Source organism: Pogoniulus pusillus, chromosome 19, assembly GCF_015220805.1.
Source record: "Pogoniulus pusillus isolate bPogPus1 chromosome 19, bPogPus1.pri, whole genome shotgun sequence".
Taxonomy (NCBI): Eukaryota; Metazoa; Chordata; class Aves; order Piciformes; family Lybiidae; genus Pogoniulus; species Pogoniulus pusillus.
Window position 1 is genome coordinate 11,345,545 of NC_087282.1, and position 12,670 is coordinate 11,358,214.

The 12,670-nt window shown below is 58.6% G+C and overlaps 3 protein-coding genes across 4 annotated transcripts; all 3 read left to right on the forward strand.

Annotated features, from left to right (window-relative positions):
- Nucleotides 1-34: 34 nt before the first annotated feature.
- MARS2 (methionyl-tRNA synthetase 2, mitochondrial) lies at nt 35-3,825 on the forward strand. The gene is made up of 3 exons (XM_064159255.1): nt 35-291; nt 443-777; nt 2,606-3,825. Exons 1-3 carry the CDS (start codon nt 60-62, stop codon nt 3,779-3,781), a joined length of 1,743 nt encoding a protein of 580 aa, XP_064015325.1. The 5' UTR covers nt 35-59; the 3' UTR covers nt 3,782-3,825.
- A 1,763-nt stretch (nt 3,826-5,588) lies between these two features.
- On the forward strand, nt 5,589-9,428 carry RAB33A (RAB33A, member RAS oncogene family). Its single transcript, XM_064159260.1, has 2 exons — nt 5,589-5,876; nt 8,923-9,428. The coding sequence occupies exons 1-2, from the start codon at nt 5,655-5,657 to the stop codon at nt 9,376-9,378; spliced, it is 678 nt and encodes a 225-aa protein (XP_064015330.1). The 5' UTR covers nt 5,589-5,654; the 3' UTR covers nt 9,379-9,428.
- A 101-nt stretch (nt 9,429-9,529) lies between these two features.
- RBMX2 (RNA binding motif protein X-linked 2) lies at nt 9,530-12,573 on the forward strand. Of its 2 annotated transcripts, XM_064159257.1 has the most exons (6): nt 9,655-9,698; nt 9,782-9,897; nt 9,986-10,037; nt 10,107-10,236; nt 10,351-10,531; nt 11,674-12,573. In XM_064159257.1, the coding sequence occupies exons 1-6, from the start codon at nt 9,694-9,696 to the stop codon at nt 12,075-12,077; spliced, it is 888 nt and encodes a 295-aa protein (XP_064015327.1). In that variant the 5' UTR covers nt 9,655-9,693; the 3' UTR covers nt 12,078-12,573. The 2 variants fall into 2 exon arrangements, with proteins under 2 accessions (XP_064015326.1, XP_064015327.1); XM_064159256.1 differs by having other exon boundaries at nt 9,530-9,897.
- Nucleotides 12,574-12,670: the final 97 nt, after the last annotated feature.

Sequence of the window (12,670 nt, forward strand, 5' to 3'; positions counted from 1 at the left end):
GCCGCCGCTGCCGCGCCTCCGCCCGCGCTTCCGCCCGGCCGCTCCGTCCTGCCGTCTCGATGGTGGCCGCCACCATGCTGCGGCCGCCCTGCTGCCGCTTCCTCCCGCCCCGCCGCGCCTCCTCCTCCGCCGCCGCCGCCGCCGGGCCTGCCCGCCGCCTCCTGCTCTCCACGCCCATCTTCTACGCTAACGGGCCGCCGCACATCGGGCATCTCTACTCTGCTTTGCTGGCCGACGCCCTGCACCGCTACCGCGGCCTGCGCGGCGCCGGCCCGGGCCGCCTCTCCACGGGTGAGCCTTCGCCCGACGGGTGCTGTGGTCTCCTCCGGCCTGTCCCCGGGGCTGTTCCCGTTCCTCGTGTCTCCGCGGGGCAGGCGGGGGGTCGGGTCCCACACCCCGTCCCCACAGCCCCCGCGGCATCGCTTCCTTTCTACCGTTCCAGGGACCGACGAGCACGGGCTGAAAATCCAGCAGGCAGCGGCCGCTGCGGGGACGTCTCCCCCGGAGCTCTGCGAGCGGATCTCGGCGCTCTTCCGCCACGCCTTGACCCAGGCCGCCGTCTCCTTTACCGACTTCATCCGCACCAGCGAGCCGCGCCACCGGCGAGCCGTGCAGCATTTCTGGGGGCGGCTCCGGGATGGCGGGGCGCTCTACAGAGGGTCCTACGAGGGCTGGTACTGCACTCCCGAGGAGTGCTTCCTGCCCGGGAGCCAGCTCGCCGACAGCAGGGACGCCCAGGGACGCCCCTGCAAAGTGTCTTTGGAGAGCGGCCATCAGGTAACGGCAGCGGCCCGGTCAAGGGTGGCCTCTCCAGGAGCACTGCTGGCGCGGACAGGGTGCTTTAAACCACTTTAAATCCTCTGTGGAATCCTGATTCAGGATCCTGCTCGCTACGCCAGTCGGTTGCAGATGAGTGATTCAGATCCCCTAAAGAGTCACCCTCGAAGGTATTAACAAAAGTGCCACTCAGAGCAGAGGTTGGTGGCCAAAGGTTCACTCATTGTTGACTGTGTGGAAGAAACACATGAAGGAAAAGTTGGAATTGGGCTGGAATAATTTACACAGAGCCTGGGGATGAACAGGGTGAGGGAGACCCTTCTGGGAATGAGTGAATATGGATCCTACAGAACTCTGAGCACTTAGCACTGCTCTGGCCACACAGAGGGGCCATGAATGCCTCCTGTAGCCTTTTGTGGTTTGGGTCAACTGAGACCTGCTGTGTCTTGCAGAACAGGGTCTGGCTGGGCAAGGGAGAGCTGCCAGAACCCCAGAATGTCAGACATGGGCATCTCAGGTGTCTTGAGGTGCTGCATGGCTGGCTCAGTCTGATGTCGTTGGGCTCAGAGCTAGGAGTGAAACTCCTGTGTGGTACCAAAACCTCAACTTCCTTATGTGGGAGCCTTGTTTACCTTCAAAAGGTAAAAGCTCTTGGCCCAGACATGGACCTCGTGTGCATTACGCAGCTCAAACCCTATCTGCCCTCCGAATCGTCACCAACTTGGCTAAATGTGTCACCTCCTGGATGAAGAGTTGCCATTTAGTGAACCTGAAGGTGGGGGAGAAGCACAGGCAGTGCTGTAACAGGCTTGTAGGCCCTCACAGGTAGCAGCAAATATGCACTGATGGTTAAGCTGAGGGACAACAGGACACAGTGCCCAGGAGCAGAGCACCAGGGTTAGGGGTGAGGCAGGAGTTGGTGAGGTCATTTTGTCTGCTCAGAATTCTCTGCTGTTAACTGCAGAACCACTTTTTATTTAAAGAGCCTTTGTGGCTGCCTCATTCTTGCCTGGCACTGAACTCTGGTATGCAGGGAGGTGTTCCATCCCTGGGGGTGGCCAGACGGACCAGGGCGGAGATTGGGCACTGCTGAGGCCACGCCTTGAATCCTGGGGTCAGTTTTGGGCCCTTCATTCCAAGGTGGACATTGAGGGGTTGGAGTAGGTCCGGAGAAGGGTAAGGAAACTGGTGAAGGGTCTGGAGAATGGGTCTGGTGAGGAGCAGTTGAGGGAACTGGGGGTGTTAGCCTGAAGAAGAGGAGGCTGAGGGGAGACCTTTTGGCTCTTTACAGCTCCCTGGAAGGAAGTTGGACCCAGGTTGGGGTTGGTCTCTTCTCCTAAGGAACAAGTGACAGGACAAGAGGAAATGGCCTCAAGTTGCCCCAGGGGAGCAGATTGGATATGAGCAGTAATTTCTTGCCCTTGAGGTTTGTGAGAGCCTGTCCTAGGCTTATCAGGGCAGTGGTGGAGTCCCCATCTCTGGAGGGATTTCAGAGCCTTGGAGATGTGGTGTTGAGGGCCATGGTTTGGTGGTGACCTGGCAGTGCTGGGCTCATGGTTGGACTCCATGAGCTGAAAGGTCTCTTCCAACCCAAAGAGCTCCATGATTCTCTGAAGGATAAACATCTCTAGAAACACAGAACTGAGCCAACTGAAGTCTCCCAAGTCCTGGGTGACTCAGGGAGTTGGTGTCTAGGAGAGTAGATTCCACCATCATGGAAAGACACGTGGTGGGAGCAACAGAGCACACAAAGAACATTACACACACACATTGTGGAAGCACTGGCCAAGCCTCTGGGCTCTGATTCTTCTCTCTGCTGCTTCCCCAGGTGCACTGGACCAGAGAGGACAATTACATGTTCAAGCTGTCCACGTTCCGGGAGCCGCTGCGGCGCTGGCTCCAGGACAACCCCGAGGCCATCTGCCCTCAGTCCTTCCACCAGCGTGTGCTGCACTGGCTGGAGGAGGAGCTGCCAGACCTCTCTGTGTCCCGGGAGAGGAGCCGGCTGCCCTGGGGCATCCCTGTCCCTGGTGACTCTACACAAACCATCTACGTCTGGGTGGATGCCCTGGTGAACTACCTGAGCGTGCTGGGCTACCCCGAGACGCACGGCGAGTGGTGGCCAGCCGCGCACCATGTGGTGGGCAAGGACATCCTCAAGTTCCACGCCCTCTACTGGCCTGCCCTGCTGCTGGCAGCAGGGCTGGCACCTCCTGAGAAGATCTTGGTGCACTCCCACTGGACTGTCCATGGGCAGAAGATGTCCAAAAGCCTGGGCAACGTGATTGACCCTATGGCTTGTATGCAGCAGTTCACGCTGGACGGGTTCCGCTACTTCCTGCTGCGGCAGGGCGTGCCCGAGCGGGACTGCGACTACTACGAGGAGAAGGTGGTGAAGGTGGTGAACTCGGAGCTGGCTGATGCCCTCGGGGGGCTTCTCAATCGCTCAACAGCCCTCAGCATCAACCCCACCAGCACCTACCCCTGCTTCTCAGAGTCCTGCTTCCCCAAGCTGGATGATGGGGTGCCGAGAACTGATGGCAGGGCTTCTGCTGAGGACTATGAGCTGGTGGCTTCCGTGGCTTCTCTGCCTCTGCAGGTGGCCACTGCTTTTGAGGCTTTCCAGATCTACAAGGCCTTGGAGTGCATCACCCTCTGCGTGAGGCAGACCAACGGCTTCTTTCAGAGACACCAGCCTTGGAAGCTCAACCGGGACGACCCCAGTGAGCAGCTGTGGCTGGACACCATCCTGCATGTCACGCTGGAGTGCCTGCGCATCTTTGGGACGCTGCTGCAGCCTGTGGTGCCGCACACAGCAGACAGGCTGCTCTCCAGGCTGGCTGTGAGGCCAGAGGAGAGGACACTGGTGGGGCTGACCTTCCTGCCACGCTACCACGGGCAGCCATGTCCTTTTGAGGGGAGACTGCTTGGGCCCAGCACTGGCCTCTTGTTTCAGAAGCTGGAGAAGTCACTACAGCACCAGACAGGAACCCAGAAGCTCTGACAAGTGGCTCCTGTCAATAAACGCCCCCAGGAACACCCTAAAAATGGTGTCCTTGTTGAAAGCACATTCCTGGGGTCTCATGGTGGGGGGAGGGGGCTTCACAGAGCTGTGGTGAGGGGTCCAGTGTGGATCTGTCCAACATGGGGAGCAGATGGCTTGTGTGAGTGAAGAGCTGGGAGAGCTCAGGTCACAAGGCTCCAGGGAGACTTTCTAGCAGCCTTCCAGGATTCGCTATGGGCTCAGGAGACGGGGAGAGAGACACTTTACAAAGGCAGGGAGTGACAGGAGCAGGGGTGATGGCTTCAGACTGGAAGCAGCTCAGTTGAGATGAGACATGAGGCAGAAATTCTCCATGAGGGTGGTGAGACACTGGAACAGGTTGCCCAGACAAGTTGTCAGTGCTCCAGAGTCAAGCTGAAAGGGGCCTTGAGAGCAGTCTGGTGTAGTAGGAGGTGTCTGTGCCCACGGCAGGGGATTGGTACTAGATGATCTTTAAGGTTCCTTCTAACCCAAACCATGACAATGAACTGAAGACACAATTGGAATGATGCTGGTTTTCTCCTCTGGTGAATTTTATGGGACAGGAAAAGTGTCCGAGGCAAATAATTATCTCCTTCAAATCAAGAATTCTTCCTGAACACTCTTGGGACTCCACTGGAGACCTCTCTTGACTGTCTTGTCTTCTTAGATACAAACAGGGACTCGGGAAGTTGCACCTCAACATAAGGAAGGAACTTCTTTGCTGTGGGGATGGTGGAGCCCTGGAACAAGGTGCCCAGAGAGGCTGTGGAGTCTCCTCTAGAGAGCTTCCAAACTCAGCCAGACATTGTGATCCTGGGCAAGCTGCTGTGGGCTGCCCTTCTTTAGCAGGGGCATTGGACTGGATGATCTCCAGAGGTCCCTTCCAACCTCACTGTTCTCTGATTCTCTCCTAGCCCCTTAACCTTGTCTCAGATGTGAGGAGCAGGTCGGGTGCTCTGCTGGGGATGTTTTAAACAAGAATGTGACAGCTGATCTTGACCCCTTCAGAGACAGCAGCTCCCCAATTCTTCCTTGAGCTAGGCCTCCAGAAGAAGAAAGGTCTTTGCTGAGGACTTCTCCATGTTGTCCCTCTTGGGATGAACAACTGTGTCCTCATTACATTGCCTTCAGGTTTGTAGCCAGACCAGATACTGCTTGAGGTGACCAGAGATGGTTTCCTGGTGACACCTCTCAGACTGGTCCAACTGGGTCTATTGGGTCCATCATGAACCCCCTACCACAGCTTCACTGTGGGCCAGCAGCTCCACTGGGCTGCTATCTGGTAGGGAGAGTCCTCTCCAAGGACTTCCACATCCCCTCCCCACCAGCGCAGGCTCCCACTACTGGGAGTGGGACACAGGAGAGTCCCCATCCTGCCCTCTCCCCACCGCCCCTGGCACTGGCAGCAGCTGGCATGCACCAGCCCGGTCCCGGGAAGCTGGAGAGTGGGAGCTGGTCCCCGGGGCTGTAGCGTGGCCCGGGTCAGACGGGGACCAGGACGGTGCCGTGGCCACTAGGTGGGGCGAGAGTGGTCCCGGTGTATGGGCTGGAACCGGGACCGTACTCTCTACGTAGGGTGGAGCCGTGTCGGTACCGGTGACGGTACGCGAGGTCGTGTCGGTGCGTGGGGCGGGGCCGGTATCGATACCGGTGCCATAGCGGGTACGTGGGGCGGGGCCGATGCCGGTGCCGTAGCCATAGCCGATACGCGGGGCGGGGCCGGAGCATATAACGGTGCCGTAGCCGGTACGCGGGGCGGGGCCGCTGCCGGTACGCGGGGCCGTGCCGGGGCCGTAGCCGGTAGGCGGGGGCGGCCCCATGAGGCGGTGAGGCGGCGGCGGCGGGGCGCGGGATGGCGGCGGGGGGCGGGGGGCGGCCGCCGGGCTCGGAGCCGTGGCCGGAGCCCTACGTGCAGACCCGAATCTTCAAAATCATCGTGATCGGCGACTCCAACGTGGGCAAGACCTGCCTGACCTTCCGCTTCTGCGGCGGCGCCTTCCCCGCCAAGACCGAGGCCACCATCGGCGTGGACTTCCGCGAGAGGACGCTGGAGATCGAGGGAGAGCGCATCAAGGTGGGCACCGGCACCGGGGCTGCGGCACAGGCCCGGCCTCAGCCCTGCCACCTGCCCCGGGGCTGTCCAGCATCCCTGCCCTAGCACCAGTACCGGCCCCGGGGCTGCTCAGCATCCCTGCCTCGGCACCATTACCGGCCCCGGGGCTGTCCAGCATCCCTGCCCTAGCACCAGTACCGGCTTCGGGGCTGCTCAGCATCCCTGCCTCGGCACCGGTACCGGCCCCGGGGCTGCTCAGCATCCCTGCCTCGGCACCAGTACCGGCTCCGGGACTGCTCAGCATCCCTGCCTCGGCACCGGTACCGGCTCCGGGGCTGCTCAGCATCCCTGCCTCGGCACCGGTACCGGCCTCGAGGCTGCTCAGCATCCCTGCCTCGGCACCAGTGCTGGCCCCAGGGCTGCCCAGCGTCCCTGCCTCGGCACCAGCACCAGATCTGCCCGGGATCTGTGCCCCAGCACCAGTACCGACTCCAGGGCTAGCCAGTTTGCCTGCATCAGCTCTAGTACTGGCACTGGTGCTCACCAGCGTCCCTGCCCCAGCTTCTCATCTCTGCTCGACCCCAGGGACAATTTCCTGTCCCCGTGGTGCAGTGCTCCCTTCACAGTTGCCTTCTCCCCACCGATGTGTTTGCAGAGGCTGAAAGGGGAGCTCAGAGTGACTCGCCGTGTCCTCCTGCCCCCAGCACCCAGCTCCAAAGGCTGGACCCAAAGCTGAGGGAGCTGGGGAGAAGCTGTGGGTGGAACTGATGTATTCTAGGGGTTGCAGATGGTTGTAGGCTGCTGGGGGCTGATGCTGGGGGGCTTGGCAGCCATGGTGCTGAACAGGGCTGGCAGCAAGCACCAGGGCAGGTGATGGCAGCAGAGCTAGAACTGGATGGATCCTCTGCTTGAAGGCCACTGTGACATGGTGACAGCAGTGTGAGGGCTGAGGGCAGACCTTCTTGGCTCTCTATAGCTCCCTGAAAGGAGGTTGGAGCCAGGTTGGGGTTGGTCTCTTCTCCCAAGCAGCAAGTGACAGGACAAGAGGAAATGGCCTCCAGTTGCCCCAGAGGAGGTTTACTTTGGACAGGTGGAAAATTTTCTTGCCCTTAAGGGTTGTCAAGGCCTGTCCCAGGCTGCCCAGGGTAAACTCTCCATCCCTGGAGGGGTTTCAAAGCTGTGGAAATGTGGTGCTGAGGGACATGGTTTGGTGGTGACCTAGTAGTGCTGACAGGTCCCTTCCAAGCAAACGTTCCTGTTTCACTGACAATCCCAGGAACCAAGGCATTCATCACCATGAAACTGGAGCTGCTATTGGTGGGTAAGAACTTCAGCTGCATTTTCCTGCCTCTCCCTGAAGAGCTATTCTTTCCTCTCCGCTTCTTCCAGCTCTATCCCACCTTTCAGCCCTGGTGTAGAGGCTGGCACCCAGCCTCTCTTGCTGCCACCAGCCAGGGAACCTTGCCAGGCTTTCCACCTTTGGGCATCATTTCTGTTCCAGCAGGCAGAGCAGGAGGCAGAGCAGCAAACCGGCCTCTTCCTGCTCTGGAGGAAAGGTGAGAGGTGGGACAGGTTCCCAGATGGAACAGTCCAGCAGAGACTGGCTGGGAAATGAAGGAGCAGCAGCTCTTCCTTTCAGCATGTTTTTGCTGTGAAGGACTCTGGGACAGGTGCTGTCTCAGTGGGGCACAGGGTGGATTGGATTGATGCCAGACACTTGTGTGGGAATTGCCACTTCCAGGCTTCCAGACATGACCTACAAGGGCAGAACTCAAAGTTATTGACTGACATCGGTGGGCTGGAAGTGACCTCTGAAGTCATCTGCCTCAACCCCCTGCTGAAGCAGGGTAACCCAGAGCAGGCTGCCCAAGGCTGTGGTCAGATGCCTTCCACGGGAGGAGACTTCACAGCTTCCCTATGCAACCTGTGCCTGCGCTCAGTCACCTGCACAGATCACAGCGTTCCCTGGTGCTCAGGTGGAACCTCCTGAGCTCCACTTTGTGCCTGTGCCCCTTGCCCTGTCACTGGGCATAACTGACTGAAGACTGGGTTCCATCCTCTTTGTGGTCTCCTTTCAGGTACCTATAGTAAGATTCCCTCCCCTTTGAGCCTTCTCTTTTTCAGGCTAAACAGTCCCAGCTCTATCTTTCCTTGTAGAAGAGACACTCCAGTCCCTTCATCATCTTCACAGCCCTTTGCTGGAGTCTTTCCAGTCTACACCCAGAAGCTCTCCATTAGCTCTCCAGGCAGAGTTCCATGCCCTCCTGCTGCTCTCACACAAGGGGTGGTTCCCTCTCCTAATCCTTTACCCTGACTCTGGGGAATTGTTGGGTTTTCATCACAGAACCCTAGCTTGGAAGGGAGTTCAAGGCTTGTCTGGTCCAACCTTTCTTGGCAAAGGCATGGTCTAGACAAAATGACTCATCATCTGTCCAGCTGCGTCTCGTGGTGTAGGATCAGACTGACAAATGTCCAGATCTGGCACTGGAATGTTTGTGAGAAGTGCTTTGTGTGGTTTTTTTCTGTGGTGGGGATGGAGGTCAACACATTGGGAAAAGGATGAGGAGCACAAGGAGCAGCACTCCCTGGTGAACGTTGTGATTGCTCTTTCTACATAAGCTGGTCTTGCTTACTAGAATCCCACAAGCACAGGCACTGCCATGTACAGCTTTGGGCACTGTCAGCTTATGGCACAAAACTTGTGGGACTCACACATCCATCCTGGTTCATCTAATAGAAGGTTTCTTCTCCCTGCAAGGATGACTCTGTCTGTGCCCTGCTTTGGGGATGTGGCACTGTGATCAAAGATGGACCTGCAGGAAACCCTCTTGCACTTCCAGGCCAAGCTGGACAGGGCTTTGAACAACCTGATCTGGTGGAAGGTATCCCTGCCCACGGCGGGTGGGTTGGACTAGCTGATCTTGAAGGTCTCTTTCAGCCCACCCCATTCCACGGTTCTTGCAAGAGGCTGAATGTGGCCATGTTTGCTTCCCAAACAGCAGGCCCTGCCCAAGGGTGGACACTCAGTGCTCCTGTAGCTATCTTCCCTGTCTGCTTTGCTTCCCAGGTGCAAGTGTGGGACACGGCTGGCCAGGAGAGGTTCCGGAAGAGCATGGTGGAGCACTACTACCGCAATGTCCACGCCGTCGTCTTCGTCTACGATGTCACCAAGATGTCCTCCTTCACCAACCTCAAGACATGGATCGAGGAGTGCAACGGCCACGCCGTGCCCGCCCTGGTGCCCAGGGTGCTCGTTGGCAACAAGTGTGACTTGAAGGACCTGATCCAGGTGCCGTCCAGCATGGCCCTCAAGTTCGCCGACGCTCACAACATGCTTTTGTTTGAGACCTCGGCCAAGGACCCTCAGGAGAGCCAGAACGTGGACGCCATTTTCATGTGCCTGGCCTGCCGACTCAAGGCCCAGCGCTCACTGCTCTGCCGGGACCTGGAGGGACGGCCGAGCACGGGCCGTCGCCTGCCGCCGGTCCACGACGGCGCCGGTAAATCCTCCTGCCCGTGCTGAGCGGGTTTAGCTCCAGGCACCGGCATCCCAATAAAGGCTCTGCGGCCCCACTCAGGTCTGCCTCTTGCTTTGCACGGCTCGGCTCGCTCCGGCCGCGCTCGGCTCGCTTACGTTCGGCGTGGTTCGACTGCGGTCGGTTCCGCCGCCCTCGGCTCGGTCAGGCTGCGGTCGGCTCGGGTACGTTCGGCTTCGCCCGACGGTGTGGAGCTCGGCTACGCTCGGGCCAGCTCGGCCGCACTCGGCTCACTCCGGCTGCAGCCGAGCTCCCACGCCTGCGCGGCAGGCTGCGCATGCGCACTGCCGGCCGGCTCCGTCATGAAGTAAGTCGGTGGGACGCGGCCGGGTTGGGGTGGATTTGGCTCGGTTCGGCTGCTCCCGGTGCTGATGGTGCCCTCGCCCGCAGCCCCCTTACGAAGGTGAAGCTGATCAACGAGCTGAACGCGCGGGAGGCGGAGCTGGGCGTTCAGGAGGCCGTGTCGTGGCACGCCGAGTACAAAGACAGCGCCTGGGTCTTTGTCGGTAAGGGTCAGGCCGGGGGTGGTGGGACCGAGCCCGCCGGGCTTGCGCCGTGTCGATGCCTCCTTCCCGCCTTCGTCTGTTCCCGCAGGCGGGTTGCCCTACGAGCTGACGGAGGGAGATGTCATCTGCGTGTTCTCACAGTAAGTGCCGCAGCCCCCTGCGCCCCCAGCCCCGCCGCCGCTGCCCGGGCTGCCAAGCCTCTGTTACAGGTACGGGGAGGTCGTTAACATCAACCTGGTGCGGGACAAGAAGACAGGCAAGTCCAAGGGCTTCTGCTTCCTGTGCTATGAGGACCAGAGGAGCACCATCCTTGCTGTGGACAACTTCAACGGGATCAAGGTGAGCAGGGCAGCCCTGAACGTGGTCCTGGCTGCCTCCTGTGGCACCAGGTGGAGGTCCAGCTACTCAGGTTGTGCCTGGTGCCTTCCCTGACGGTGTAACCTCTGTTCCCAGATCAAAGGAAGGACCATCCGAGTTGACCATGTGGCAAACTACCGGCCCCCCAAAGACTCTGATGACTTAGATGACATCACCAAAGCCCTCCATGCCAAGGGATGTGGGGTTAAAACACCACCTCATTCATCATCTGATTCCCTGTCGGAAGATGATGATGTGCCCGTGAAAAAACAGAAAGGTGAGGGGGATGTTCTGGCCAGGGAGGGTCTGCACATAGCCCTCAGCCTTGCGAGAGGAACAGTAAGGAGTGAGCTGTAGCTTGGATGTCCTGGCTGCATTTTGTAATCGTAGAATTAACCAGGTTGGAAGAAACCTCCAAGCTCATCCAGTCCAACCTATCCCCCAGTCCTATCCAGTCAGCTAGACCATGGCACTAAGTGCCTCACCCTCATCCCTCCAGGGATGGTGGCTCCACCACCTCCCTGGGCAGCCCATTCCAATGCCAATCACTTTCTCTGTGAAGAACTTCCTTCTATGGGGTCTCCAGGTTCCTATGCCCAGCCCTTGTCTGTGAGTGTCTTCTCTCAGGGTCCAGAGAGCTAGATCTTGCAGACAGTGACAACCGTTTTCTTGGGAAGAAGCTGCCCAGGGTCACTGCAGGAAGGGCAGTGCTGGGAGGGACTGGGAAAAGCACCTCTTGATCCTAATTTCTGACTGGAGTGCTGCAGGGGTGAGGAGTGTGGCTTATGTGAGGTAATGGGAATTGAACAGGACAAAGCTAGCAGAACTAGGTGGGATTCCATGCCTGAAAAGGGAAGCTAAAGGACAGAGGGGTTGGATTAGATGGCCTTTAAATACCCCTTCTAACCAGGATGATAGGGAATGTCTGCAAGTTGCATATCCAGAAAGGGCAAGGAAGCTGGTGAAGGGTCTGGTGAACAGATCTGGTGAGGAGCAGCTGAGGGATCTGGGGTTGTTCAGCCTGAAGAAAAGGAGGCTGAGGGTGAGATCTTGTAGCTCTCCGTAGCTCTTGAACAGAGGTTGAAGCCAGATGGGAGTTGGGTCTCTTCTCCCAAGGAACAAGTGACAGGACAAAATGGCCTCAGGTTGCTCCAGGGGAGATTTAAGTTGGACGTAAGGAATAACTGCTTTTGAGGGTTGTCATCCCTGGGTGGACTCAAAGCTGTGGAGACGTGTTGCTGAGGGGCATGGTTTGGTGGTGGCCTGGCAGTGCTGAGTTAGTGATTGGACTCCGTGATCTGAAAGGTCTCTTCCAATCCAAGTTACTCTACGAAAGGCAGCACAGTGCTTGGCACAGCTAGGGGAACAGAAGTGGTGCTCGTAGGACTGTCCATCCTAAAGGTGACCTTTGTGTTCCAGAGGAGAAGAGCAGACAGGAGCGGCACAAGCCAAGCTCGCAGGCTGGGAAGAGGGTGGCTGCTGAGGAGGAGACACAGCCCAGGATCAAGATCAAGAAGGAGAAGGAGGACCCAGGCTATGATCGCTATGCCAGTGGGAGCCAGCAGCCATGGAAGGGCTCGGAGGGGAAGCCCTCGAGCAGGAACAAGCGAGAGGAGGATGAATGGAGGCACCAGAGGCCCTCAGAGAGAAGAGGAGGGGAAAAGGGCAGCCAGGACCAGAGGGGACAAAGTGGTTTGAGGGAAGAGAGGGAGGCTGGCAGGAGAAGCAGGCGGGAAGAGTGTCCTGAGGGGGGCAGATCCCGTGAGCGTGGGGAGCACAGGCACAGGGAGCGGGGCTCTGCCCGAGGCTCCAGCCGCTGCTGAGCTCCAGGGGCTGGGGGAGGCCCTAAGCCTGACTAAAAAAAGCCTGGTTAGATCTACTCCATTCTGAGAGAGAGGCCCTGAACCTTCACAAAAACTTCAGCTCTTCTCCCTGCCAAAAGGGACCTGGCTAAAGACCTGCTCACAGCCTGTCTTGGGGCCACCACAGCTGGACTGTTCACTTTCAGTACCTTTCATGTGGATTCTCAGCTCTCCTGTGTCACCAGCTTGGTACAGCAAGTTTGTTTCTTCCCTGGAGCTGGTTTCTGGGAGGAGCAGAATGTTCTCTGCCAAATCCTGGAGGGACTGTCCCCACATTGCTCTGCAGAGAGAGGTCGGGAGGTGTCTTGTTGGCCTTAGACCCTCCATCTTCGGGTGCTGAGCACCCACCTAGCAGCTTCTGGCATCTGGTGCTGACTTGGGCACGGTGTTGGGCTCTGTTTTGTTTAATAAACGTTACCTGGCTCCGGGAGCAGCCTTTCTCTCCCGGTTACCAGAAGTGTGTGTGGTTCTTGGACTCTTTTGGGGCTGATTTGACCGAAACTCGGCAGTGGTCAGCACGGAAATGGGGGGCATGGGGTAACGGAGGGGCGACT

Excerpts from the sequence above, each read along its gene's own strand:
- MARS2 (XM_064159255.1), top strand. The coding sequence starts at position 60 with ATGGTGGCCGCCACCATGCTGCGGCCGCCCTGCTGCCGCTTCCTCCCG. Across the intron at positions 292-442 it reads CCCGGGCCGCCTCTCCACGG|GGACCGACGAGCACGGGCTG; the intron begins GTGAGCCTTCGC and ends CTACCGTTCCAG. Across the intron at positions 778-2,605 it reads CTTTGGAGAGCGGCCATCAG|GTGCACTGGACCAGAGAGGA; the intron begins GTAACGGCAGCG and ends CTGCTTCCCCAG.
- RAB33A (XM_064159260.1), top strand. The coding sequence starts at position 5,655 with ATGGCGGCGGGGGGCGGGGGGCGGCCGCCGGGCTCGGAGCCGTGGCCG. Across the intron at positions 5,877-8,922 it reads TCGAGGGAGAGCGCATCAAG|GTGCAAGTGTGGGACACGGC; the intron begins GTGGGCACCGGC and ends TTTGCTTCCCAG.
- RBMX2 (XM_064159256.1), top strand. The coding sequence starts at position 9,669 with ATGCGCACTGCCGGCCGGCTCCGTCATGAAGTAAGTCGGTGGGACGCG. Across the intron at positions 9,898-9,985 it reads CAGCGCCTGGGTCTTTGTCG|GCGGGTTGCCCTACGAGCTG; the intron begins GTAAGGGTCAGG and ends CTGTTCCCGCAG. Across the intron at positions 10,532-11,673 it reads GCCCGTGAAAAAACAGAAAG|AGGAGAAGAGCAGACAGGAG; the intron begins GTGAGGGGGATG and ends TTTGTGTTCCAG.